The sequence below is a fragment of the Myotis myotis genome, unplaced genomic scaffold (assembly GCF_014108235.1).
Source record: "Myotis myotis isolate mMyoMyo1 unplaced genomic scaffold, mMyoMyo1.p scaffold_m19_p_12, whole genome shotgun sequence".
In the NCBI taxonomy this organism is placed as follows: Eukaryota; Metazoa; Chordata; class Mammalia; order Chiroptera; family Vespertilionidae; genus Myotis; species Myotis myotis.
In genome coordinates this window covers 42,000,623-42,028,207 of record NW_023416316.1, presented here as the reverse complement: position 1 = coordinate 42,028,207, position 27,585 = coordinate 42,000,623, and the positions used below count along the sequence as shown (strand labels likewise).

General features: G+C 35.2%; 1 protein-coding gene across 4 annotated transcripts in view; it reads right to left on the bottom strand.

The window, feature by feature from the left end:
• Positions 1 to 14,231: 14,231 nt before the first annotated feature.
• PTAR1 (protein prenyltransferase alpha subunit repeat containing 1) overlaps positions 14,232 to 27,585 on the bottom strand; it is a 51,583-nt gene continuing 38,229 nt past the window's right edge. For 2 of the 4 annotated variants that reach the window (XM_036330883.1, XM_036330879.1), the window contains 2 exons: positions 26,138 to 26,442; positions 14,232 to 23,501 (listed from right to left, as the gene is read on the bottom strand). In XM_036330883.1, the coding sequence (XP_036186776.1) occupies positions 23,159 to 23,501; positions 26,138 to 26,442 (648 nt within the window). In that variant the 3' untranslated portion in view covers positions 14,232 to 23,158. The remainder of the gene's footprint in view (positions 23,502 to 26,137; positions 26,443 to 27,585) is intronic. The other 2 variants (XM_036330880.1, XM_036330881.1) reach the window with 2 other exon arrangements.

The following is a 27,585-nucleotide window of genomic DNA, read 5'->3' as shown; positions in this document are numbered from 1 at the left end:
ATGAATCTAGCTACCCATTCACACTCAGGGCATCTTTGAGAGGAAAAGTTCCATAGCTGGATGTCACCAACCTTGATTATATACATGACTTTCAATGTGTGGCTTTATTATTTTGTCATGGTGACCTCACTGGCCAGAGAGGATGAAAAATGAGCAGCATGAATACTTTCTTGATAACTAAAGTGGGGTAAGGAGCTGTGGGGAAGGCTCACAGTGACTTGGGCATGACACCAAATTTGATTTCACCAAAGATTGGTGATTCATCCAGAAAGATAAATTAGTAAAGGGAATTTTCTCTATAGCCTGGAGATGTTCAGCTGCAGAACCATGTGTTTTGTTTTTCTACTAGAAGTATCTTTACTCAAAAATAAATTGCCACTTTCTGGCTCAGGAGCAAAGGTACACGGATCCTAGAAATACACAGCACTTTATTATAAAAGCGGCATTTAAAGTTAGTGCAGAAAAGATGGATTATTTAATAAGTGACACCAGGCCACTGACTAGCCATTTGTGACCAAAATAAACTGGATCTCCATCTCACCCCTTACATCCAAGTAAATTCCAGATGCTTCAAAAACAAAAATCTAATAGAATGAAATCTTAGGAATACTTGAAAGAAACATAAGTGGATATTGTTTATAATCTTGGAGGGAGAAGGCTTTTCTATGCATGACACAAACTGATTCATATAACTACCTTAAATTTGAAGGATTTCTATACCAAATAATTGAAAACAAAAGGTCAAAAGAAACCCTGAGAAAATCATGCCTATCTATAATAATAAAAGCGTAATATGCTAATTAGACCGGGTGTTCTTCCGGACGAAGCTGGGGCTGCAAAGGAATCCCGGTCCCGGGTGCCAGAGGGAAGCTGGTGCCAGCAGCCAGGGGAAAGAAGGCCTACTCTTGCACGATTTCATGCTTCAGGCCTCTCGTATATTATAAAAATATAAACTAATATATTCTCCTTACAGCAAGTTGGGTAAATATAAAAAAAGTTGAAAGAACAGAATTACCCATAGCTCCTCCACTCAAAGACACTACTGTTAGCATGTACTTAAAAAATTATTTTTTCTCTACGTTATTTTTTACAAATATGAGATCATATTCTATAAATAATTTTGTGTTTGGCTTTCCTCACTTAGCAAATCTTATCACATCATTTAAAAAATTCCTTTGCAAACACTATTTTAATGGCTATAAAATATTTCCTAATTTTTCTAATAATTTTCTTTATCGCTCAACATTTAAGTTGTTTCTAAATTTTCATCAGTGAACATCTCTATGCATAAAGCCCTTTCTTTTTTCTTTTTCTTCAGGATTTTCCCATTAGTGTAATTCTTGGAAGTGGATTACTGTATTCAAGGGTGTCAAGGCTCTTTATACAAACAACTAAATTGCTTATTGTTACTTACACTCCCATCAGAAATTAAGAAAAAGTTCATGTCTTATTATGCTCTTGCAAACATTTGATATTATTATTAAAAACAAAACCAAAAACCTTTGCTACTTTGATAGGCATAGCTGAAGTCTTCTTTTCATTTGCATTTCTTTGCTGCTAAAACTGAATTTTTTTCTGCTATGTCTGTTAACCACCTTTTGTTCTTTTGTAAGTGTGTGTGTGTGTGTCCTTTCTATTATGTCCTTTACCCATCCGTCAACTGCGTCTTAGTCGTTTTCTTACCAAGTTGCAATAATTCTTCATATGTCAAGGGTGTTCATAAATATTTTTAAATTCTAAAATAATCATAAACTTACAGAATATTTGCAAGTTCAGTATAAAGAACAACATTCTTTTTTTTAAACCTGTGGCATTCCTGCAAATGTTGCCTCCAGTTCATAGTTTAACTTTTCATTAGGATTTAGTTTTAATTTTAGGCTTAAAATTTGAGTGTACTGGGAATTTTTATCTGAATTATTTAATCTTTTCTAAGGTAGATAGCTTTCCCTGCTTGAGAAATTAAATATTTACTTCTATTTTTGTCAAGATTTTTTTAAATGGTTTGATCTACTTTACTTTTATCCTTTAGTTCACCCAAAATATGAGGTGAATATCTGAATTGATTTTCCCCAAAATACTTAGAGTGTTTTCCAAACAATTTATTAAATAATCTTTCCTTTTGTTATTGGCTTGCAATGTTCTATTGATCACATGTTAAATTCTTGCATAAAGTAGAGTCTGTTTTGTGCATGTGTCTACCTATTCCTGTCTGTACTATATGTCTTAATTTATTATAGCTTTGGGTAAGTCTATTCCCCTTTAATATAGTCATTTATTTTCCCAAACTTTATAATTATTTTTTAGAAAAAAATTGTGTCTTTATTTGGCATTGAATTATACATATAAAATATGATAGACTAGCACATTTGCAAAATGTGGTCTCTCTATCAAAGAACATACCTCTCCTTTTATGTTGCAGCAGTTTTGTGGGTTTTTTAAATATAGCCCTTTACATTTCCTAGGATGTTAGAATACATTGCAAATAGAATCTTTCCATTGTATTTTATTGTTTTGTAACTGCTGCTTTATGTATTAAGAACAAGCAAAATGTTGTCTAATAACAGAAAACCAGTTGCATATCTATTTTATGTCTGTCTATTACCTTACTGAGCTTTAAATAATTCCAGAAATTTCATTTTATAATCATAGTTTTTCTCATGCAGAATATCATTCATAAGTAATGGTAATTGTTTCCTCTTTCCCAAAATTTAGATCTCATTTCTGTGTACTGTCTGCATTGCCACAATTGTAATTCAATGTTAAATAATAATGGTGGACGTTATATACTGATTTTGTTTCTAATTTTAATGAATTTGTTTCTGTGGAGGATTGTGTGGCTATAGATTATTTATACATATAAATTTTGGCTTACATAGAGCTTTGGGTCTCTTTAATGCAGTGATAAAAGGGTGACCGTTGGTCCCAGGTTTTGTTATTTATTTCATGGCTACTATATTTTTAGTCTGAATGTTTTTAGGTGTTGTTTTTTTTTAATTGATTTTAGAACAGGGATCAAACCTGCAACCTGGGTTTGTGCCCTGACTGGGAATCGAACCAGCCACCCTTTGGTGTATGTGATAACGCTCCAACCACTGAGCCACCAGGCCAAGGCAGTCTGAATATTTTTAAGGCAGTAAAACCAGGTGCCTGCTTTAGTCATGAAACAAATATACCAAAAAATAAAAGTTTTTTTGATCCTTTAAAATATACAGAGAGAACACCTAGTTTTAAGCTATGTTAATTTGGGGTGACTTATTCAAGGTCAAACTTGTATACTGAACCTCCAGGTAACTGAATATGTTAACTTATTTAAAATAACAGGATTGTTATTTTAAAGTTGGTATCTGTTGGCTTAGACTTCCATAATTACTAACTTTGTTCCAGAATAATTAATCTATAGTACTTCAATAATTAGGGAGTAGGGTCAGTTGCTTTTATTTACTTATTCATTTATTTAATTTTAATTTTTTTGTTGTTGTTAATCCTCACCCAAGGATATTTTCCATTGATTTTTAGAGAGAGTGGAAGGGACGGGGAGAGACACAGAGAGAGAAACATCAATGTGAGAGAGGCACATTGATTGCTTGCCTCTGGGGTTGAGCCTGCAACTGAGGTACGTGCCCTTGACTGGAATCAAACCTGGGACCCTTCAATCCGCAGGCAGGTTGATGCTCTATCCACTGAGCCAAACTGGGTAGGGTAGGGTCAGTTGTCTTTAAAGTCACTTTTGGTCTGAGCTCGAATCATAGTCATAGTGTTTACACATCAAAGAATGCTCTTTTTTCTTTTATCTATTACATTCAATTCATCCACAAATGGTAGGCATTAAAAACAAGTTAAAAGGCAACCATATTTTATCCTGTTGGAAAAATGTAGTAATCTGTGAAGGGACCATTTCTTTTGAATGTGACTCTTGAAGTAATCAACAGGGTGGACTCTTCAGTGGGCCTGTGATATGTGAGTGCAGCTGGCCTAGAACCAATTCCTGTCTGTGGAATCATAAGTCAGGGCATGAAAATAAATGGTATAGTCCAGTGGTCGGCAAACTCATTAGTCAACAGAGCCAAATATCAACAATACAACAATGAAATTTCTTTTGAGAGCCAATTTTTTTAAACTTAAACGATATAGGTAGGTACGTTGTTATTAACTTCATTAGGGTGCTCCTAAGGCTTAGGAAGAGCCACACTCAAGGGGCCAAAGAGCCACATGTGGCTCTCGAGCCGCAGTTTGCCGACCACTGCATAGTCTAATGTTGTCCCTAGAGACTTCTTCACATGGTAGTAAAGAGTGTAACAAAGATTTGGGGTGAAATAGTTATACATAAAGCCATCTGTGTCCTAGAAGATTCATCATATACCACCTGGGAAAGTCAGATTTAGTTTTTTAAAAATATATTTTTATTGATTTCAGAAAGGGAGGGAGAGGGAGAGAGACCTAGAAACATCAATGATGAGAAACATTGATGGGCTGCCTCCTGCACACCCCCCACTGGGGTTTGAGACCGCAACCCAGGCATATGCCCAGACCGGGAATCGAACCTTGACCTCCTGGTTCATAGGTGGATGCTCAACCACTGAACCCTGCTGGCCAGCTATCACCGTGTTTTAAATATGAGGAGCTCAGCATGTGGTTTACATGCAGCCAGCTTTACACATTTACTCTGACTGTATACTCTTGCAGTCATTTGAAATTATGACATTGCTCAAGGTTAGACCAACACACAAGCCAGATATGTGGTTTTGCTATATTAACTTTGATTTTTTTCCTTCTGATCCTTTGTTCTGCTTTAATATATATATTCTATCTACTCTGATATAGACTTAAGCAACTCAACAAATCCCAAAGCATATTTGTTCCTATTTAGTTATATTTTCAATTTGTGATGTGTTTCCTGGGTCTAGCCATCATTCTCCCTGATTCCTAATTTGGATACACAATAGCTATCCGAGTATCTTATTTAGAGAAATAACGCTGCGTTTTCAGGTGGCATAACATATGAACCTTTAATTGGCTAGTAGCAACCTCTGCTGGACTGTGAGTCTTCCCTCTCTCCCACACCCCAAAATTAGAGTATTCAAAAAATTATTTAAACACTCACTCATCTAAGAACATAAACATCATAAGGAAAGTAAAATAGAAAATTAAAGTCAGAATTCCACCTACTCACCAACATTTTTTAAATTATAGGTGTACATGTAAATATGAAATTGTATCACAGGGTGGCTTTGATTTACATTTTCTAATGACTAATCATGTTAAGCTTCTTGTGCTTATTGGACATTTGTAGTCTTTCATGAAGAAATGTTCAAATCCTTTGCCCATTACTTACTAGATCATTTGCTTTTTATTGTTGAGTTGTAAGGGCTTTTTAAAAATATATTCTAGAGACTAATCTCTTATCAGATATATTACTTGTAAATATTCTTTCCTGTTCTGTGGTTTTCCTTTTCACTTTCTTGATAGTATCATTTGAAGTACAAAAGTTTTAAATATTTTTAAAAATATACTTTATTGATTTTTTACAGAGAGGAAAGGAGAGGGAATATAGAGTTAGAAACATCAATGAGCGAGAAATATCAATCAGCTGCCTCATGCACACTCCCTACTGGGGATGTGCCTGCAACCAAGGGTCATGCCCTTGACTAGAATCGAACCTGGGACTCTTCAGTCCGCAGGCTGACGCTCTATCCACTGAGCCAAACCGGTTAGGGCTAAAGTACAAAAGTTTTTAATTTAGAAGTCCAACTTACCTACTTTTTCATTATTTGTGCTTTTGATGTCATATCTTAAAAAAAAAAAAAGTCCCAATAAAAGGCCACAAAGAATTACACGTATGTTTTCTTCTGGAAATTTTGTGGTTTAGGCCTTTAATCTTTTTTAAGTTAATTTTTGTGATTGGTATGAGGTAGGGATCCAAATTAATTCTTTTGCATGCATGTCAATGTTCAGCTGTCCAAAAATTATTTGTTGACAAGACTGTTTCCTCACCCCCCACTGAAGGTCGTGGCACCTTTGTCATGTAACAATTGACCATACTTGTATTTTTCCTCCTGGACTTTCAATTCTATTCCATGGATCTCTATATCAATCCTTAGGTCAGCACCACACTGTCTTGATTTGGAGTCAATTTTTAAAATTGGGAACTGTGATTCCTCCTACTTTGATCTTTTTCATAATTGTGTTAACTATTTTTGATCCCTTACAATTCCATGTAAATTTTATAATCTACTTGTCAACTTCTAAAAAGAAAGTCAGATGGGATTCTGATAGGGAGTATGCTGAATCTGTAGATCAGTTTGAAGAGTATTGCCATCTTAATAATGCTAGGTGTTTTGAACCATGAACATAGGACGACTTTCCATTTAGTTAGATTTTCTTTATTTCAACACTGTTTTATAATTTTCAGAGCATATGTTTATACTTATTAAATTCATTCCTATGTATTTTATTCTTTTTGGTGCTACTGCGAATGGAATTGTTTTCCTAACTTTACTTTTATATTTTTCATTGCAAGTATAAAAATACAATTGATTTGTATCCTGCAACGTTACTGAACTCGGTTTTTTCCCTTTCAACAGTTTTGTTTTTTAAAGTGAGTCCTTAGGATTTTCTACACACAAAAGCTTCTCATCTGTGAAGAGTGATAGTTTTTTAAAATATATATATTTTATTGATTTTTTACAGAGAGGAAGGGAAAGGGATAGAGAGCTAGAAACATCGATGAGAGAGAAACATCGATCAGCCGCCTCCTGCACACTCCCTACTGGGGATGTGCCTGCAACCAAGGTACATGCCCTTGACCGGAATCGAACCTGGGACCCTTCAGTCCGCAGGCCGACATTCTATCCACTGAGCCAAATGGGTTAGGGCAAGAGTGATAGTTTTATTCTTCTTTTCGAATTTGGATGTCTTTCCCTTTTCTTGTCTATTTGCTCTGGCTTGAAATTTTAGTACAATGTTGAAAAGAAGTGGCAAGAGGGGACAGCATGTCTTGTTCCTGATCTTAGGGAGAAAGATTTCAATCTTTCATCATTAAGTATGAAGTTAGCTGTACATTTTTCATAGATGCCCTTCATCAGCTTAAGACAGTTTCCCTCTAGTCCCAGTTTGCTGATTGTTAGTGTGTTGTTGTTTTTTTAACCGAAAAGGATTTGGGGTCTTGTCAAACAATTTTTCTGCATCTATTGAGATGATTGTTTACTTTCCCCCCATTCATTATATTCACATGATGTATTACATTGATTTTTGTATGTTGAGCCAACCTTTCATTCCTAGGACAAATCCTACTTGGTCATGGTATATAATCCTGTTATGTACTGCTAGATTTGAATTACTTACATTTTATAGGGTATTTTTTTGTATCTATATTCATAAGGGACATTGGTCTGATTTTCTTTTCATGAGATGTTGAGTGTTTAGTTTTGGTACTAGTACCATTGGCGTTTTAGAATGAATTAGGAAGTATTCTCTCCTCTTCTATTTTTGGAAATATTTTATGAAAGATTCTTTATTAAACATTTGGTAGAACTCACGAGTACTCTGATGGTTGGCTTTTCTTTGTGGGAAAATTTTTTATTACTCATTCAATCTCTTTGTTCAATAAAATTTTTTATTACTCATTCAATCTGCTGTCCTTTGATTATGGTTTGCATGGTTCATAGAACAATGGGACAGAATATCAGCAAGGAAATAGAAAATCCATTTAGATTTTCTATTTCTTGAGTCAGATTCAGGAGTTTGTGTGTGTCCTTTAAAGAATTTGTCCATTTCATCTAGGTTATCTAATTTGTTTTTCATAGTATTTCTTACATCCTTTATATTTCTATAAGGTTGGTAATGGTGTCCCTTCTTTCATTCCTGAGATTCTATTCATTTTTTCATGGCCAGTCAGATTAAAGATTTTTCATTATTTTTTATCTTTCCAAAGTAACAACTTTTCATTCATTTTTGCTATTGTTTTCTTTTCTCTATTTCCACTGTAATTTTATTGTTTCTTCTGCTTGCTTTGGTTTCAATTTATTCTTTTTTCTAGCTTAGTAAGATGGAAAGTTAGGCTGTTGATTTGACATCTTCCTTCTGTGTGTGTGTGTGTGTGTGTGTGTGTGTGTGTGTGTGTTTTCAGTAATAGTTTATTGATTTTTAGAGAGAGGAGAAGGAGGAGAGAAAAACAACTCTGTGAGAGTGTAACACCCATCGGCTGCCTCTTGCACACCCCCACGATGGGGTAATCTGTGACCTGGGCATGTGCCCTGACTGAGACTCTAACCAGCAACCTTTCAGTATGCAGGATGATGCCCAACTAACAACCACACCGGCCAGGGTAACATCTTCCTTTTTTTTAAATAGGCATTTACAGATAAAAATTCCCCTTTGGGTGCTGTTTTTGATGCATCCCGTAAGTTTTAGTATGGTGTGTGTGTGTGTGCGCGCCATTGTGTCAAAGAGTTTATATTTTCCCTCATAATTTTGTCTTTAACCCACTAATTATTTATGTGTGTCAATTTCCACATATTTGAGTTTCCAGATGTCTTCCTGTACTGATTTCTAAAATATTCCATGAAGGTCAGAGAACATATTTTTCATGATTTTAACTTTTAAAATCTATTAAGATTTGTTTCATGGCATACCATATGACCTGCTCTGGAGAATGTTCCATGTGGTCTTGAGAAGAATGTGTATTTTGATGTTGTTGGGTAAAGTATTCTACAGATGTTTGTTAGGTATGGGTGGTTTGAAGTGTGACTAAATTTTCCTATTTCCTTGCTGATATTCTGTCCCGTTGTTCTATCTATAATGAATGGTGGGGTTTTAAGGTCTCTAACTACTAATGTTAAATTGTGTATTTCCTTTCAGTTCTGTCAGCTTTGCTTCACATATTTTGGTGATATGTTTAAAACTGATAATATCATCTTGAGGGATTAAACCTTTTATCCCTAAAAAAATATCGTCGTCTCTAGTGACAAATTCTGTCTTGAGGTGTATTTTGACTGATACTGGCTTAGCCACTGCTGCTGTCTTTTGATTATGGTTTGCATGGTACAGCTTCCTCTGTCCTTTTATTTTCAACCTATTTATATCTGTCTTTGAATCTAAAGTGTCTCTTGTAACAGCATATAGTTGGACCATGTCTTTTTTTTTTTTTTCTTTTCTTTTTTTTTTTTTTTTTTTTTTTTTTACAAAAAAAGGTATATTTAATAGCCAAATATAATCCAGAAACATGTGTACTTTTAAAAATCACCTTTAAGAAAATGAAGGGTTTTTATGGTTTCACAACTTACATTTAAGTCTTTTACCCATTTTGAGTTTATTCTTGTGTATGGTGTAAGTTGGTGGTCTAGTTTCATTTTTTTACATGTATCTGCCCAATTTTCCCAGCACCATTTATTGAAGAGACTCTCTTGACTCCATTGTATGCTCTTGCCTCCTTTGTCAAATATTAATTGAGCATCATGGCTTGGGTCTATTTCTGGTTCCCTTGATCTATATGCCCTTGATCTATATGCCTGTTCTTATGACAGTACCAGGCTGTTTTGATTACGGTGGCTTTGTAGTATAACTTGAAATCTGGTATTGTGATTCCTCCAACTTTGTTTTTCTTTCTCAAAATTGCTGCAGCTATTCTGGGCCTTTTTTGATTCCATATAAATTTTTGGAGTATTTGTTCTAGCTCTGTGAAATATGCCATTGGTATTTTAACCTGCAGATTGCCTTGGGTACTATGGACATTTTAATGTTGATTCTACCAATCCATGAACATGGTATAATCTTCCACTTGTTTTTATCTTCTTCAATCTCTTTTTTCAATGTCCTGTAGTTTTCTGAGTATAGGTCTCTTGCCTCTTTGGTTAAGTTCATGCCTAAGTATCTTAATTTTTTTTGTTGCAATGGTAAATGGGATTGTTTCTCTTTCTGAGAATTCATTATTGGTGTATAAAAAAACCATCAATTTTTGGGTGTTGATTTTGTATCTTGCTACATTGCCAAATTCATCTATTAAATCTAGTTTTTTGGTGGAGTCTTTAGGGTTTTCTATGTACGTTATCATGTCATCTGTGAATAATGAGAGTTTTACTTCCTCCTTTCCAATTTGGATGCCTTAGAATCTATTACCCTTTGAGACAGCATGAAGGGATCTGGATAGTATCATGCGAAGTGAAGTAAGTCAGTCAGAGAAAGACAAGTATCATATGATTGCACTCATATGTGGAATCTAAGAAACAAAATAAACTGATAAACAGAGTGGATGGATCCAGAGACTCGAAGCATGGAACAGAGTGCGGAATCTCAGAGGGAAGGTAGGGGAGGGTGAGTGGGTGGGAGATAATCAACCAAAGACCTTGTATGCATATATGCATAACCTATGGACAGACAATAGGATGCTGAAGGCCTGTGGTGGGGGGAAGGGGAGCGCAGGGGCGGGCTGGAGGGGGTCAATGGGGGAAAGGAGAAAAAATAAAAATTAAGGGATTTTCCTGCCCCCACACATGCATATCCTTTCCCATTATCAACATCCCCTAACAGAGTGGTACAGTTGTTACAGTTGTTGTACCTACACTAACACATCATAATCACCCAAAGTCTATAGTGAGTTCGCTCTTGGTGGTGTTCATTCTGCAGGTTTTGACAAATGTATAGTGATATGTATTCACCATTATATTATCATACAGAATAGCTTCAATGCTCTAAAAATCTTCTGTGCTCTGCCTATTCATCCCTCTATCCTTCCTAACCCCCGATCTTTTTACTGTCTCTTTGCCATTTCTAGAAGGACATTCATATTGGCTTCTTTCACTTAGCAATGTACATTTAAGCTTCCTCCATGCTTTTTCATGGCTTGATAGCTCACTTCTAGTACAAATATTCCATTGTCTGCATATACCACAGTTTACTTATCTATTCACCTACTGAAGGACATTTTGATTGCTTCCAAGTTTTGGCAGTTATGGTATAGAACTGCTATAAAAATCTATGTGCAGGTTTTTGTGTTTACATTAAGTTTTTGAATCCTTTTGGCAAACACCAAGAAGCTTAATTGGTAGGTTGCATGCTTTTTTTTTTTTTTTTTTTTTTAGTACAGCTGTACAATTATTCAATACAGCTTTCCAGAATTTCTACTTCATTCCTTTTAAAATATCTCTGGATATCCTCAATTTTGTGATACATAGTTCTCATTTTCTTTCAGTTTTTTAAACATGGTCCTTAGCTCTTTGCACATATTTAAAATCACTGTTTTAAAGTCTATTCTGTCCCATTTGTCTGTCTATTCTTATAACAAACCAATCTTGATTACTACACTTTTATTGAAAACCATCTTTCAAGATTGTTTTGGTTATTTTAAATCCTTTTCACTTCCATATAAATTTTATAGTTTATCAATTTCACTGAAATCGTGATTATGTTGACTATATATCAATTCGGGAGAAATATTTTATATGCTGTCTAGTCCATAAATATGGTAACTTAATTTAAAAATAACTCTATACTCTAAATTAAAACATGTTTTTTATTGCGACTATAACACAGTGAGATAAAATGTATAGGTAAAACAAGCACCCATGGCTTAGTTCAAGAAGAGAACCCTGACAGCATCCCAGAAATTCTGTCTTGTGCCCATCCTTAATCATGGTGTCATTTCTCAACTAGATGCAGCCACTATCCGGATCTTTACAATAATCATGTTCTTGCTTTCTTCATAGATTTTACCATTTTTAACACTTTACATGAAAGACATCATATATAGGTATATATGTGTTTATTTTCCTCAAAGAATTTTTTTCACTGTATTTAGAATTCTCTAATGGCAGTTACACAATTCTAGCACAGTGAATGTATCATTCTCACTGTCTTCTAATTTTAAATGTTGCTTCCAAGAAGTCAGCTATTGGTTTAATGTCCTTTATCTCCAGTTACTTTTAAGACTTTTTCTATTGGTGTTATGCAATTTCAGTAGAAACTTTGATTATATCTAGTATTTTTTCCAACATTTTTAGTTGTATTCAGTAGGTGTGTTGGTCATGACATATTGGAAATGGGAATTTAAAAATTTAAAATTAGAATTTTACTTTACATAGTCCTCTATAAATTGCTTTAAAAAACTAATTTGCACCCTAGTCAGTTTTGCTCATTGGATAGAGCGTCGGCCTGCAGACCAAAAGGTCCCAGGTTCAATTCCGGTCAAGGGCATTGGATTGCAGGCTCCTCCCCAGCATAGGCCCTGGCTGGGGCTCCTGCAGGAGGCAACCAATCAATGTGTTTCTCTCACACTGATGTTTCTGTCTTTCCCTCTCTCTAAAAAAATCAATGGAAAAATATCCACAGGTGAGGATTAAAAAATAAATAAAATTAATTTGCTTTTTACATGTACTTATATATATTGTTTTTATGACTTCATAGTGTTATCATTGTAGGAAAATTCCAATTTACCAAATCTCTTATTTTGATTTTTATCCCTATAAATGCTACACAAACTGCTTTAGAGTTTTTCTTTACATGGAATAACGTAAGACACATATGAGGTCAATGCCACAAGTTAGGTGTCCCCACTCACAAACAAAAGAGAACTGGTGATTAACTTTGCTTCAGGGGACCTTCCTAGATGATAGGATTACAAAATTTCCTTGAAAATAAAACAAATGGGGTGACTGATGCTGCACTAATCCCATTTATTTACCCCCTTCAGATGTTCTCAACAGCGTGTCTAGGGAGATCACTGGCAATTTAAGAAATATGAGACTGTAAAAATATGATGGATGGCCATTTCAGCCCAGTTAGCTCCCCTACACTGAAAGCAGACTGTAATTACTGTGAGAGGTATATAAGAAATTGAATACAAAATTTTTTATATCATCAGAGGATTCTAATCAAAGTGTAAACTCAAAAATATTATTTGTCTGTTGTTCGTATAATTAAGGAGTGGTAAAAAATTCTTCCTGCCAGCTGGGAATCTATGAAATGATACTACAGACATTATGGCTTCTATTTTCAACTTCTAGTTTGACACAAGACACATATAATGATACTGTACTTTTCATAAAAAGATAGCATACTGTAACTTCAAATGAAGTTGATGCCCAACCTAGCCATTTTTAGAGTGGGAGAATATAGGTGCCATGCCATTAAAAAGAAAAAAAAGAAAAAAGAAAAAAAAAAAGCACCACTTCTTCACCTTAAAAAAGAAAAAAAAAGGGCATCAAAAGAAAAACCTGAGCTTCCAACATGAGGAAAGTGGCACTAACTGTAGACAACTGCTAATTGGCCAGTGCATCATCCTGCCTCTGTTATTACTGTTTATCTTTCATTTTAGGAAACATCCCATTTCCTAGAGAAGCTTTGACTAATATTAATTGTAGTCAAGCGTCTTATATAATCTGGTTACTATCAAGATTGTCTTTAGTAAGGTAGTTCCCTTTCCTCGAGTATCAAAGCAAAAACATAGTGGTTTTAAACATTGTTTGTGGTACTCTGAGATGATGCAAAATACATTCTATATCCTGTTTCCTACCAAAAACAGATGCAGATAATAGTAGTGCATTTTTTGTAACATAATCGTAAATAATCATGGGACAAAGTTATAAAAGGTCTTTCCCACAAAACATCCTTTTAAAACATTTAAAATCTGAATAAATAAGTGTCAACTTTATCAAATACTTCTCAGTCTCTTCATGTAGTCTACCACCTAAGTAATTCTGAATGCTGTGTATCCAACGTCTAATATAGGGTGTCCCAATAAAGTATACACAAAGTTTGAACAATTATAAAGGCATTGTTTATTAAACTATATTTCATTTTCAAAATTGAGCTATCAGCTATAATAAAGTGTGTAGACATTTTTTGGGGAACACCCTGTATATAGAAGTGAGACTCCAGATTAAAAATACATGGGGTATAACACTAAAATAACTAACTCATTCCCTGCTAGTAACTTCATTTGAAATATTGAAAAAGCAAATCTAGCTATAATGACTTGCATAAGTCAATTAGTCATTGTTAATGCACTCTAAAAACGGTGACAAATTGTCTAACTTGCCTTTGACATTTCTGTTATATCCTAGACACAAATGACAGTTTTTATTCTTTCTGCAAATGCTGGTAATGAACTCGCTGGTCACTTAGACAACAGCTCAGAGCCTCCCCACTCCACCATCACAGCAGTTCCACAGGACAGGCTGGTGGACGGGAGTGGAGTTTAAACCACCACCGCAAGTAACAATAAAATCACACAACACTCATTTCAGGAGATGAGAAGTTTACTTAGAAACTGCAAACATTTAGCAAAGATAAGACATAAACACTATTTTCCATATTCTACAGAAATACAGTAATGTATAGCTGGCTTGGTACATGGTGATCACATGATAAAAACAAATCTAATAGAAAAAAAAGGTTCATTCTACTTTTCTGCCATTTATCACAACTTAGTAAGTATACTAGTAAGTACTAGAAGACAGCTGCATAGGAAGATCAGAATCCTAGGGCTGTTTGTTAATACACATTATTGTATTGTAAGAATAATATAAAAATAAAATAGGTACAGATATACAATTAACATGCAATTTAAGCCATTATTTTGAAGAAACAGGACAGAATTTAGTGAACACATTGAAAAATGTGTTATTGATAACGTGTTGTTATAAGTAGCATATCATGGTATTTTACATGGCATGGAATTTCTTCCTCCTTATGTAATGCTTGGCAAACTGAAACAGGGCAAGTCTACTTCTAGAGCAAATATAAAATGATGAAGGAAAATGAGTGGATAATTGTATTAGATACTTTTCTAAATATACTAAATAAAGTACCAAAATTTCATGCCTACCTTACCATCTCCCCATTTAAAATAAAGTCATACTTTGTACCCTATGAGTCTGCACTGTCCAATATAGAAGCCCTTAGCCACATGCGGCTATTGGAGCACTTGAAATGTAGCTAGTCAGAACTGAGATGCACTCTGAGTACAAATGCTGAATTTAAAAAAAAAAAGGTAAAATATCTCAATAATTTTGAATATTGATTACATACTTACATGATAACATGCTTAATATATTGGATTAAATAAAAATATTAATTTCACCTTTTAAAAAATTAAAAATTACATATGTGGCTCACGTTTATTTCTATTGGACAGAGCTGATGTAGGCAATATCTAATTATGACATTAGTCTTAGAACTTAGCATACTTTAAACACTGAGGAGTACCGACTCCCAGAACACATAAGCACCCTGTGCACACACATTACTGCAGAATTTATTTTTATCCTTCTGCAAGGTATACAGTTCAAGTGTAAAAATAATTCATAAAACAACCTTAAAAGTGTCAATTATTATATGATGAGAACTGAAGGAAATTCCATAACTTTTTTAGAGGGTGGAGAAGGGCAGATTTTCTTAACAGCAGTGCAATCAGAATGAAGACAATTAGTATCTTTGGGAAAATAAACTAGCCAAACATTTATTTAATGCCCAGGATCTGACCTTGCACCACAGATCCTATATGTAACTTGTCTATTTAACCATAACCTGTAACAGAATCTTAACACAATATTGACTGCACCTTATTTAAATACTCCATTTTTGGAAAAAATATTCAAGCAATGTAAAATTAATATGCATGGTGAATGCTAATAGCAGAATATAGTATCTGAGAACTATCCCTTAAAGTCTCTCAGTGTTTAAGCAACTGCCTAGTGTTCAAGAGACTTGCATTTAAAAAAATTTAGAAGCTAACGAAAAAAAAATCATTGACCTTTCATCATTTTCTTCTTTCATTTTTTAGTTTTTATAATTGAGTGTATAAATATTTGGCATACTTATAATACCTCAACTTTTATCCTGTCCAACGTAAAAACAAGTTAATCTAGTGCACATTCCATTATTCCCCTAGGAACAACACACACCAAAACACAATACTGCCTGTGGTCACCCCAGTCAGAAGCCAGCCGCACAGTCAGGAACCTCTTCGGGAGCCGATACCCAATTACAACTATGCTACACACTCTGCTCCTCACAGCTCAGGCTGGAATGTTTAATTGTTTAAATCTGTTTCTAATTTCCACTGGAATTACAGAGCATTCCAAAAATGTTCTGAAAGCCACAATGAGCAGATTCTGAAGCTACTCTCTCATTCATAAAAATGTCTCCCTTATTTTAAAGATGTTCTGAGAAAAACAGCAAGCAATTATTTAATATCTTAACATTACCACTTTTAAGATATTGGAAAGCAACCAAGATTTAGGGAGAAATAAGCAGAATCTAAACCAGGTAATACTGGATATACCAACATAGACGCTGACTGCAGAAGACTACAGCAGTTCTCTCTAGAGTTCAGCAGCCCACGAAGACAACTGCATTTATTCTTGTGCTTTGCACAAACAACTACTTAAACTTTTCACATCCCCTAACTTCAGACCAATGTACATGAACAATAGTTTCATTACGTTACTAACGCCAACTTAAATAAGCCTGAAAATTCATGTCCAATGATGTAATTTTTCAGTTTCAAACATATATTACTCTACAAATATACTCCTCAGTGAAAGATGACAACAGTCTCCTTTCTGAAAGCTGTTCTTTTGATAGATCAATAAATGACTATTTATCGAGCACCTATGATGACTGCACTGTTTACTCCCATTCTTTAACCAATAAGAAAAAAAAGACCTGCTCCAATGCCAGATGACATTTGTGAGGAAGGATAATGTATGAGCACTTTTTATAGAATGCTGTATGAGTCAACATCTGGACGTGAAAAATTGTTCATCCCTATGACATTAAGAAACCTCAAATTTATTATTGATTACTTTATAAAGACAAAAACAGCCATCTGAAGTATGGTGCATAGTACTTTGAGGAAAATGACTGCTATACATAAAATTAAGGCTGATTCCCTAATGATATGGAAGAAAAGCCAGAAAATCATGGTTTGTGAGCAACCAAAGACTTAATAGCGTGTACACTAATATCTGATTAATTCTGGCAAATGGGTACTTGTGTTAGGGTCCCAACTTTGCTTGAGGGAGTTGGTCTAATAAAAAAAGTCTTTAAACAGGAGCACTGTAAGCAAATATGAAAATAAAAATCCTTAGATAAAATTCTTTGTAAAACCACGATATAAACTCAAGTTCCAAATCTCATTTAAATGTACATACATATATATGTATACACACATACATATATGCTTTCAAAGTACCTAAGTTTCATTTGCAATCTTTGCCTTGCATGTTTGAACCTGATTATGTATCTTATGCACTTTATTTCTCCTAAAACTAAAAATATGGACAATGGTGAGAAGACAGAGATAAGCTAGTTTCAATTTTCTGGCCTTTAACAATTCTGACCTGTTGTATTCCTACAAGGTACAGAGTACTATGCAATGTACTGAACATGTACAGGGTCAGCACAAAAACACTCTTTTAGGGAACCTGAAGTTTTAAGAAGCAAAATAGTTGTCAGTTGGTTTGAAAACAGTAATCGTTTCCTTCAATAGGATTTTCAAAAACTGAAAAGGTCCACTGAAACACCCCTATCTCTGTCAAACATGAAAAATAATTGTTTCCAGAGAAGACATGTGAGAACATTCATAATAGAGCCATAGGGACTGAAGCAGCACGATGAACAATGAGGCAGTCACGAAGCATCTACGTGCTACTGCACTGGTAGTGGTTCATAAAAAATACTATGTACACTAAAATTTCAAGAAGTAGTAATATATCTAGTATATTTTTGCCTTTTCTTTTTTGCCACTGAATATAAAATTTTGTCCTAAATTTACTAAATCTTCTACACCCTGAGGAATAATAGACTAATTAAAAAAAAAATGCCAGGGTTAGTTTTGTGGACCATATTATTGCCCCAAAGCACAAACTATATATATATATATATAGCGAATATTCTTGGAAGCACAAGGTTTCATGAGCAGACGAAGCTGCTGCTTTCTCTCTCTCTCTCTCTTTTTTTTCCTAGCAAAGAGTTTGGTTTTACAGCGTTAACATGGCCTGGAAAGTTGGGAGCCAAAGGCTTCCCTGATCACAGATCCCAACAGACACAATGGTTTTCTGTCTCAACTATGAACATGACAGATATTACTGGAATATGTTATTCAACAGTCCTCTGAAAAGCACTTTGGAATCCTTAGCTATCTATTTTTATAAAACTACAATTAAAAATTATTTGCTATTTTGAAATATGGAATTCCCATCCCTCCCCTTTCCATACCCAAAGTACATAAAATGCCACAATTGAAATTTCATCTCAGTATCTGCTTCTTTTCCTCTGATATCTGAAAGGATAAAGTTCCCATTTATTTTCCTTTCAACTATCTTAACATAGGCCTGGATTTGGGGGGTAATTCTTAAAAGTTCTTAAAGTGAGGCCAAAGATTCATTTAGGACAATCATATTGCATTTCTTTCAGCGGAGGGAGCCAGTTTCCCTTTGAACACAGGCTGTGTGGGTTCCAGGCTGATGTTTCATTATGCACATACCATACTTCAAATGTGATGCCTTCAACCCCCGCAGAAGAATGATTCTTCTTGGTAGGGTGCTTAAACATGATAACTAATGAAATGCAAACGAAATCATAACATCTGCTCATATCAGTATCTCATTAGATAAAATACTCCATGGGAACCATGCCTAGCAATTGGAATGAGTCACAATCAACAGTTTGATAAAACTTCTGTTCTCTGTTTTCTACCTAAACATTAGACTTAAATATAATCTTGCTCCCCACAAAAGTAAGAAAGGCACTCAGATTAACACAGTATGTATAGTTATTTTTTAAAAGACACTGTGTGACATTAAGTAGAATTCTCAGGGCTGATTTTTCCTGCTTACTGCCTTCATTACACTGAATTTGCCTAAGATCCCTGGGCCTCAATGCACTTCATTAAACAGGAGCCCGGGACAGAGTTCACCCAAGCACGGGAAGCAGCGGCACGTCTGTAAGGTGACAGCATTTGCAATGGTTCTATTTGAGAAATTTATTCAGAAGACAAAAAGGTCAATTGTTACAATGCTGTTCAAATTTTCCAGCATAATTTAAATATTTAAGTTTTAAAATACAATTTTCTAGTAACAAAATAACTAAGCTTACAAAAGCTTTATGGGAAAAAAAGATTATATGTTACTTCCTTTGTTAACTGAATCTTTAGCATCTTTTGTAATTCAGGGAACTGAGGTTGAGACAGATTATTGTACAAGTGGTAGTTGCACTCCCAAATTGTACTTAGCGCCTGTGTCAGATACCATCTGTGCTATATAAAATTACTAGACTGATAACTTATTCTCAACAATATTTAAAGTTCTCTTTACACACACACACACACACACACACACACACACACACACACTCAGTGTGTGTGTCCCAACAAGCATGAGCTGATATGACCTGAATATATCTACTAAATGACACACGGTCTACCCTCATATATGCTTTCCTACAAAATGCCACATACAAATCCAAGAACTTGTGTTTCCACATCTTGTTACATAAGCCCTTGTCTGAAAATTTAAGTGGCTTTTAGTGACATTCTGTATACATTTAGTCCTATTAATCATGAAGCCTTTAACTTAAAATTAGAACCGTACCATAAGAATAAGAAATATGACTGAAAGTCTGTGTCCATAGTTTCCAAAAAGGTAATAAAATGCTAAAACCTAGAAAAGAAAAAGGGAACACGAAGTATCAAATCCTTAAATTTAAAAAATGACTCACAGAGGTTTAAGAAATATCTAAAAGGTCCACAGTTCAAGTTTGGGAGGGGGAAAGGAGAAGTACAAAATGACTATCCATTCACTGGTACAGATCAACAAGTCTTTAAAATTAGAGAATTTCTTCAGATGCCCCTCAGTGGCTCTGGCTGTACTGGTAAGATTTTTCTGCAACATCATAACAGAAAATAGTGTTCTTAATGCAAGCAGGCTTCATTAGTCCTATGATTTTTTAGTATGTATTAAACTACAATTAATTGGTAATTACAGAACTATACTTCTTGGATGTATAAACAAAGCAGCTGTATAAAATTAACTTATTCAACATGCAATAGCTCCACTGAAGAATCATGAAGCTAGAATATATCATCCATTCACAGCCCATTGCTTTAATTCATTAATTTCTCAATCATAACTCACCCTATCACTCATGATCAATCTTTCCCCTCTTCAAACAGTTAATCATTCATTAATTGAATACATATTTATCAAACCTTCACAATGTGCAAGTAGAATTTGAAAACACCATATTATCAAAATAGGTATATTAAAAAAAGGTGGGTTAGTGGTGGTGATGAAGATCTTGACAATCTTATTGCTTTTTGCATGTCAGTAGTATACATGATCCACAGGATGTACTACGGCCTACTATTCTTCCAGTAAAAGTTTGATGAAATGTATGTCAACCTAAACCATCTTTTAACAATGACATATTTATACAAAGTAAGTGAAGACTAACAAATCCCAAAAAATAGACACATCCTTTCCACTGAATGAGCTCATTCAGTCAAAAAGATATTATGCTACAGCTAGTGAGTTTAGGTGTCGACCATTTAGGAAAAAAAATACAACCATATAGGACAATACCAGGTTTTTCTGTGAATGAACACTTAAAAATAAAATTTTTAGAAACAGCACACAAAAGTCATACAAACAGTACCCTCTGAATGTTTGTATTTTCACTCCTACTTAAAACTTTATTAGGAAGACGAGAGACCAAGATATTAAAGGACTGCATGGCTTCAGAAAGGGGTGGGTTAAGAGACTTAGATGAAGACAGTTAACAAGATGAGCAAGATACTCTGTGAAAGGTATAAAAAATGTGGCCCGGCCAGTGTGGCTCAGTGGTTGAATGTCAACCTTAGAACCAGGAGGTCATGGTTCAGTTCCCGGTCAGGGCACATGCCCAGGTTGCATTGCTCGGTTCTCAGTAGGGGGTATGCAGGAGGCAGCCAACGATTCTCTCTCATCATTGATGTTTCTCTCTCTCTCTTCCTCTCCCTTTCCTCTCTGAAATCAATAAAAATATATATTTTTTAAATGTGGAGCACTATAAAATTTAGCTGATGTTTCACAGGGTTTTTGTCTATATTCACGTCCTGAATACTCTAACATCAAAGCATTAAGAAGCCCTAATAGTTGGGATACTTAAAATGATGCTTAGAAAAAAGATAATACTGAGTGAGGCCAGAATTTGGCAACATGTATCAGTGGAATGGGCTGAATCTCCCATGTCATCTCTGTGTAATTTCCCCCTCAATCCCTGTAGATGCTGAAGATCACAAGTTAATGGTTTTATCCTTGAGGTATTTGATTCAAAATATGCCTTGTACACAAAGGGCCATGGAATTATGTTCATAATGACAATTATTTTTTCACTAAAATACTGTAAAAGCTACAAAAGGATAATTTTGCCCTAAGAGGTAAGAGCACCTTCTGTCTACAGCAACCAGGCTGGACAATTTTTCTAGTGTTCTTAAGTCTCAACATTTTGCCACTCAACAAAATCATGATGCACAAGTACAGGACTTATTCTTTTCCCTTACAGTAATATGTCTCATTGAATTCCAGAGTTTCCATAACAGTGAGATAAAGGAGGTCTTCCTTTCCCTACATCGTCTCTTTGCACCATGGGTGACCTAGCAAGTAAAAAAGGATAACAGACAAAGCATGGTGGCCACAATTGTTTCTGCCACGATGACTCACATTCTTTACATACACAGGGCAAGACAGCCTCCATCACTAGAGGAACTTTTAGAGGAGTAGTTCATATTCATATTTCATGTGTGCATGTGTTTAATGGAGTATGGAATTCATTGGAAATAGGGAAGAATATCTTCAGAATATGTTACTGAAATAACACAGATAAGGAAAAACAGACAAAGGTGAAAGTGACAAAAAATAAGGAACAAATTGGGACAACGAAGAGAAAGGTATGTGGAAATAAGGAACACAGACCACTTATGAATGGGAAATATAATAATATAATAATAGAAAATATAATAATGGAAAATAGACATTACCTGGTACTCCCCAAACTACCCCCTCGGCCCAACCAACCTGAAAAAAACAGCCCTTGTTATTGAAAAGATAAAATATAGCTATAAGGTGGATACTTTGGTACCTCATCCCTGATAAGTTTAGTATCAAAGTTTTTTAATTATTTTATTTTTTAAAATAAAGATTAAAGAATTAACCTTCAAAATTAGTCTGTCTCCCTGGCTTTTGCCAGTAAACTTTTAATAGTCATTGCATAAAAATTTTGTAGTTTATCCAGTGTATCCTCAATAACTTAAACTTTTAAAAAGGAAGATTTTTATGGATACATTTCTATGCATATTTCTCCCATTTTTTATGGTGAATTGGAAGGAAAATAAGCAGTAATAACTAAAAATGGCATTCCAGGTATTTTTTAAAAAATTGATTTTTATAAGCATTGATCTAAATGTTTTTGGCATATACCAAATTTGAGGTTAAAAACAATCTATCAAAACTAGTAATAAAAATAATTTTCCAGTACTGCAATTACATAAACTCTTAAAATTATTATTATTTTTTAAAATAACCATTTTAAAAATGGATTACATTGGAAGCATGTTTTTCATATAAGTTCCAACACTCTGACTTTGGTTATCTTGGTCTATAACTTGTAGAACATGTTAGAGAAAGAAATGGTTTATATTTTCACATAACCATCCATCTGGCCATTTGATTCTCAAAACAACAATTAGATTGAGTAATTTTGCATTTGTATTGTTTTTAAGCTTAACTACAACATACATTTTTAATTAAAAAAAAATTAGTCTATCCAGCAATTGCACCGAGGTGGGTGGAGGTATTGAACCAGCTAGGAGGACCAAATGAGAAGCCTAGAAACAGGCTTCTTTTAGAAATAAACAAGTATAGAAACAGAAAGGATGAGAAGTTTCAAAGAAGAAAATTAAGACTCACTGTTTAGCAGGAAAGAAGTACACAATTATTTTTGTCCCCAAAGGAATGCCAGTTCTTAACAAAATAAATAAAATGAAAGGTCTTTTTTGGACTTTTAACCTAAAGATGAAGAATATATGGTTAGCTAATAATAGCAGACAGTTCATGCAGCTATGTAAATAAGAAAGGAAAGCAATATTGCACTAAAATGGGAACCTTGCAGGAATAGTTCACCTTTTTCATTGACTCAACGTACCCAGCCATTTCCTATACGCATTGGCAAACCTGGCCTGCTCTACATTCCGGCAAGTGGACAATACTTGATCGATGAACCTGTGTTCCATTTCCAGGCCTACGGAATCGGGAGCTGGGGTCCGCTTTAGGCGTTTTGTTTCCTGGGAATAGCCTTGCTTGCTTGAGTCACTCAATCCATCCACTTCCATTGCCTGAGCCGTGCGAGGGCCTGTTGGGATGTGGTGCAAGTCACTTGAAGTCCCTACAGGGCTGTCTGCAGTTGACAACTGGGTCACACTGTGAGGAAAACTACCACTTAAGTGATGCTGAAGGTAGAAAACATGCCGCCTGTGAAAAGAGAGGGAGTGGGAGGGAATAGAGAAAAAAAGATCACATCGCAAGGTCAAGCTTTTCAAGGAAAACAAAAAACTAAGTTGATAATTTCAAAACATACAGTACTCAGTTCACTGCTCCATTCATAACCCAGACTTATCTGACAAAAGGAGGAATAATAGTTATGATGAAGTCTCTGGGTATTTTACTAGCCTTACAAATCCAGATTACCAGTTTGTGAGAAAGGTTTTTAAATAGCATTAACTGAGATGATAACTTGGATAATACTATCCAAGCTCTATTCTTTGTAAACTGTAATACAAAACCAAAATTAGGTCTTAGCCCAATCTCTGCAATAAATTAAAATACAAACCTTGTTGATATTCCAAAAGACAAGTGATTCTGAAACAAAGGGATTAAATAGCTCCTCTAGAGTTAATACTTTTCTTAATAAGAACAATCTACTGCAGTTGGTCTTATGTAGAAACCACGTGAGCTTCCCCTAAATACATCACTCAATCTCATTAAAAATCCACATGCATTAGGGATATGCTGGGCTCCGAGTGAAGTATGTTATAAGACACAGTTGCTATTCTTCCTCTAAGGAGAGCAGGTCTCCTGCCCTTAGAATCATGTGGATTTATTTGTTGAAAATGAAGATCCATGTGCCTAATCTCCAAAAATCTGACGCAGTGGGATGCACATCTACTCTACACAATATGGTAAACTATATAGGTTCCAGGTCGTTGTATCTCATCATCACATCAACAACTCTAAGCCCTTAAAAAGATAATACTATCCATTTTCCCAGCATATCCGGGAGTAAACAGGGAACACATACCCACCATACAGAGGACACAACTTAAAGGACAGATAAACTTCCTTGGGGCAATGAATCTGTAGTAGAACACTAGCTTGTAGATAGATAGGCCGTCCCAATTATCTCTTCTCCCCACTCCCACCCCAAACTAACTCCAATTAATCTTTACATGAACAAAGACAGTTTCTGCTCCATTAATCTAGCTCTCTCTCAAACACAAATAGATTTTTAAAATTCTCTGAGCCTTGTTATTAATATGCCTAAATATAAAACAGCAACAAAAAAATCTGTGACATCAGTCAAGATCTGTCTTCTCTCTTGAACATGTGAAATAAGAGTGTCTTGTTTTTAAGAGAAAAGAAAATTCTATATTTATGTAAGTGCCAAAGAGGGGAGATTATCTTCCATCTTCTAACTATATTTAGACTGGAATAAGGAGACAAATCTCAATTAACTTTAAAAATATAAAAACATTTAAAATTCCTATCTCCTACCTAGCACAGGCAAGTCTTTTGTCTACAAACAGAATCCTATGACCTGAAGTAGAATTTGCATTTGTAAAGATGAAGATGCCTCCAATTCGATGATCCAAAATAAATCATGGATTCCCATACCTGGACTTCATTCCAACATAAAGTTACTTTACTGTCAAATGTGCTCAGAAGTCAAATTATGAAGTTCCCAATGCTCTCTCAGAACTTCCTAAAATCATGTTACATACCCCAGTATAGTTTACTTAAGCACACACGCACCACAAAAGACAGAGTGTCAAAAAGATTATACTTAACTAGAGGCCCGGTGCACTACATTCGTTCACTGGGGTGGGGTCCCTCAGCCCGGCCTGCGCCCTCTGGCAGCCGGGAACCCCTTGCTCCTTACCGCCTGCCTGCTTGCCGCTCCTTACTGCTTGGCTTGCTGCTCCTTAGCACTGCCGCAGAGGTGGGAGAGGCTCCCGCCACCGCCACTGTGCTTGCCAGCCGTGACCCCGGCTTTTAGTTGAGCGGCGCTCCCCCTGTGGGAGTGCACTTACCACCAGGGGGCAGCCCCTGCATTGAGTGTCTGCTCTCTGGTGGTCAGTGTGCATCATAGTGACCAGTCATTCTGGTCATTCCGCCATAATGGTTGCTTAGGCTTTTATTATATAGATCAGTGATGGCGAACCTTTTGAGCTCAGCGTGTCAGCATTTTGAAAAACCCTAACTTAACTCTGGTGCCGTGTCACATATAGAAATTTTTTGATATTTGCAACCATAGTAAAACAAAGACTTATATTTTTGATATTTATTTTATATATTTAAATGCCATTGAACGAAGAAAAATCAACCAAAAAAATGAGTTCACGTGTCACCTCTGACACGCGTTCGCCATCACTGATATAGATAATGGTCTGAAGCATGAAGTTTAGCTAGTCTCGGTGACTAATGAATGGTCTAACTGTATATCCTATTTCCCTGTTAGGATTTTTTCCTTTATATTAAAAAAAAAAAAAAATGGCAGTGCTGCATCCCAGATATGCTAAATATCAGTATCTCCAAGGACGGTGTGCAGAAACTTTTGTTTTTAGTTTGGAAGTAACATATTATTTTGTTGTACAGTCAAGGGTGAATACCACCATGCTAAGCTGTAGGCAAACATCTACACAAGGAAAACGATTATTGATGATGATCGTGAGGAGGATATTGTTACACAAACTCCTCCAAATCACTGAGGCAAAGCTCCACAAGCAGATCACATGTTCACCCACGCAGGCAGGCATCAGATGCAAGACCTCTGTAGGTCTCATAAGGACACACACAGCTTCATGAAAAAAATGAATTTTCCCTTCTCTTACCTATGACACCAAAGGGTTTCATGTCCTGGGTAGGAATCAATAAGATCAGTGGTGAATTCAACTTCTTCCTCTAGAAGATGGGGAATATTTATCCTTGGTTCCTCTGTGGAAGCTGCTGCTGCTTCGTCTTGTGGAAGCAGTAGGGCTGGCTCACTTCTCAAAGGATTTTGCTCCAACACAGAACTGTCTTTCACAGTTTGGCTAGTCAAAGACTTCAGCAAAAACTGGCGGTAGTGAAATCCACTGTGGTCTGAAACGTGCATGGATGCCCAGTGTTTAGTAGAAGATAATTCATCAAGAAGAATCTTGTAGGAAGAAGAAAGAAAGGTGAGACGAGAAACTTCCCAAGTTTTTATTTCTCCATTAATGCCTTGCTTTGATTGTCCTTTTTGTGTGTGTTTTTGACAATGCCATTTCTACCAATATTTTGTATACAGTGTATACACAGTGCTGTTGCTGAATGGAAGCTCAGTAAATGCTAGTTTTGACATTCCCTTATAAAGTAATTGGAAATTTTACACACACACATATATGCTATTGAAAGGAAATATAAATTCAGAGGTTACTTGGATGTAAACTTTCTTTGATATTTAATGAACCTCTACTATATCTAACTTATCACAACAGACTCAATGTAATTATTTGTTCTTCACTATAAATGCCATGAGGGCAAAGACCATGTCTGTTTTGCTCACTACTTAATTCTAAAGGCTTGGTACAAAAACATGACTCATGAGTAACAGTAAATTTCAAGAGTTCATGACTATTACTTACTATTCATCTCAACTCACTTAATATCAATGATAGTTTTTTAAAGGTAGATGAGATGAAATTCAGCAGTGAATTGTTTAAATCTTTGTGCTATCAATCCTGCAAACTAAACAATTTTAAGTGGAATGAAAAAAAAAATCAGCATTTAAGAAAAATTTAATTATTTGGCAGTAACTTGAACAGCAAATGGGTACATTGATCTACCATGTTCCATCAGAGGATTTTTCAGACCAGCTAAGGAAAAGACATACTTGTCAACAGTGAACAATATAGACAACACAATGTCAAAAAGCTCTTTTACCTGTTTTTTAAAGGTTCCAATCAAATGCCTTCTCCTGTACCAAGAGCCCTCTCCACTTCTCACAGTCTCTTTTCTTCCCTAGAAGAAATCTTTTCCTCTTCTGAACCTCCATACTTCTTTTGGGTTTCACCATATACATTATAGAATTTTCTGTGCAACTTTTTTATCCCATCAAACTCTATAAGTTCTTTAAGATCCTTATCTGTCCCTATATCCACTGGCCTCAGAGTGGACATGTAAGTATTCTATGACTGACTGAATAAACAATTTAATAAATGAAGTGACTAGTACTGTTCCTGCTAGGATGGTAAAATTATATCAGTGAAATGTTTTAAATCCTAAAAGAGTTTATTCATAGCCACATAAATTTATTATA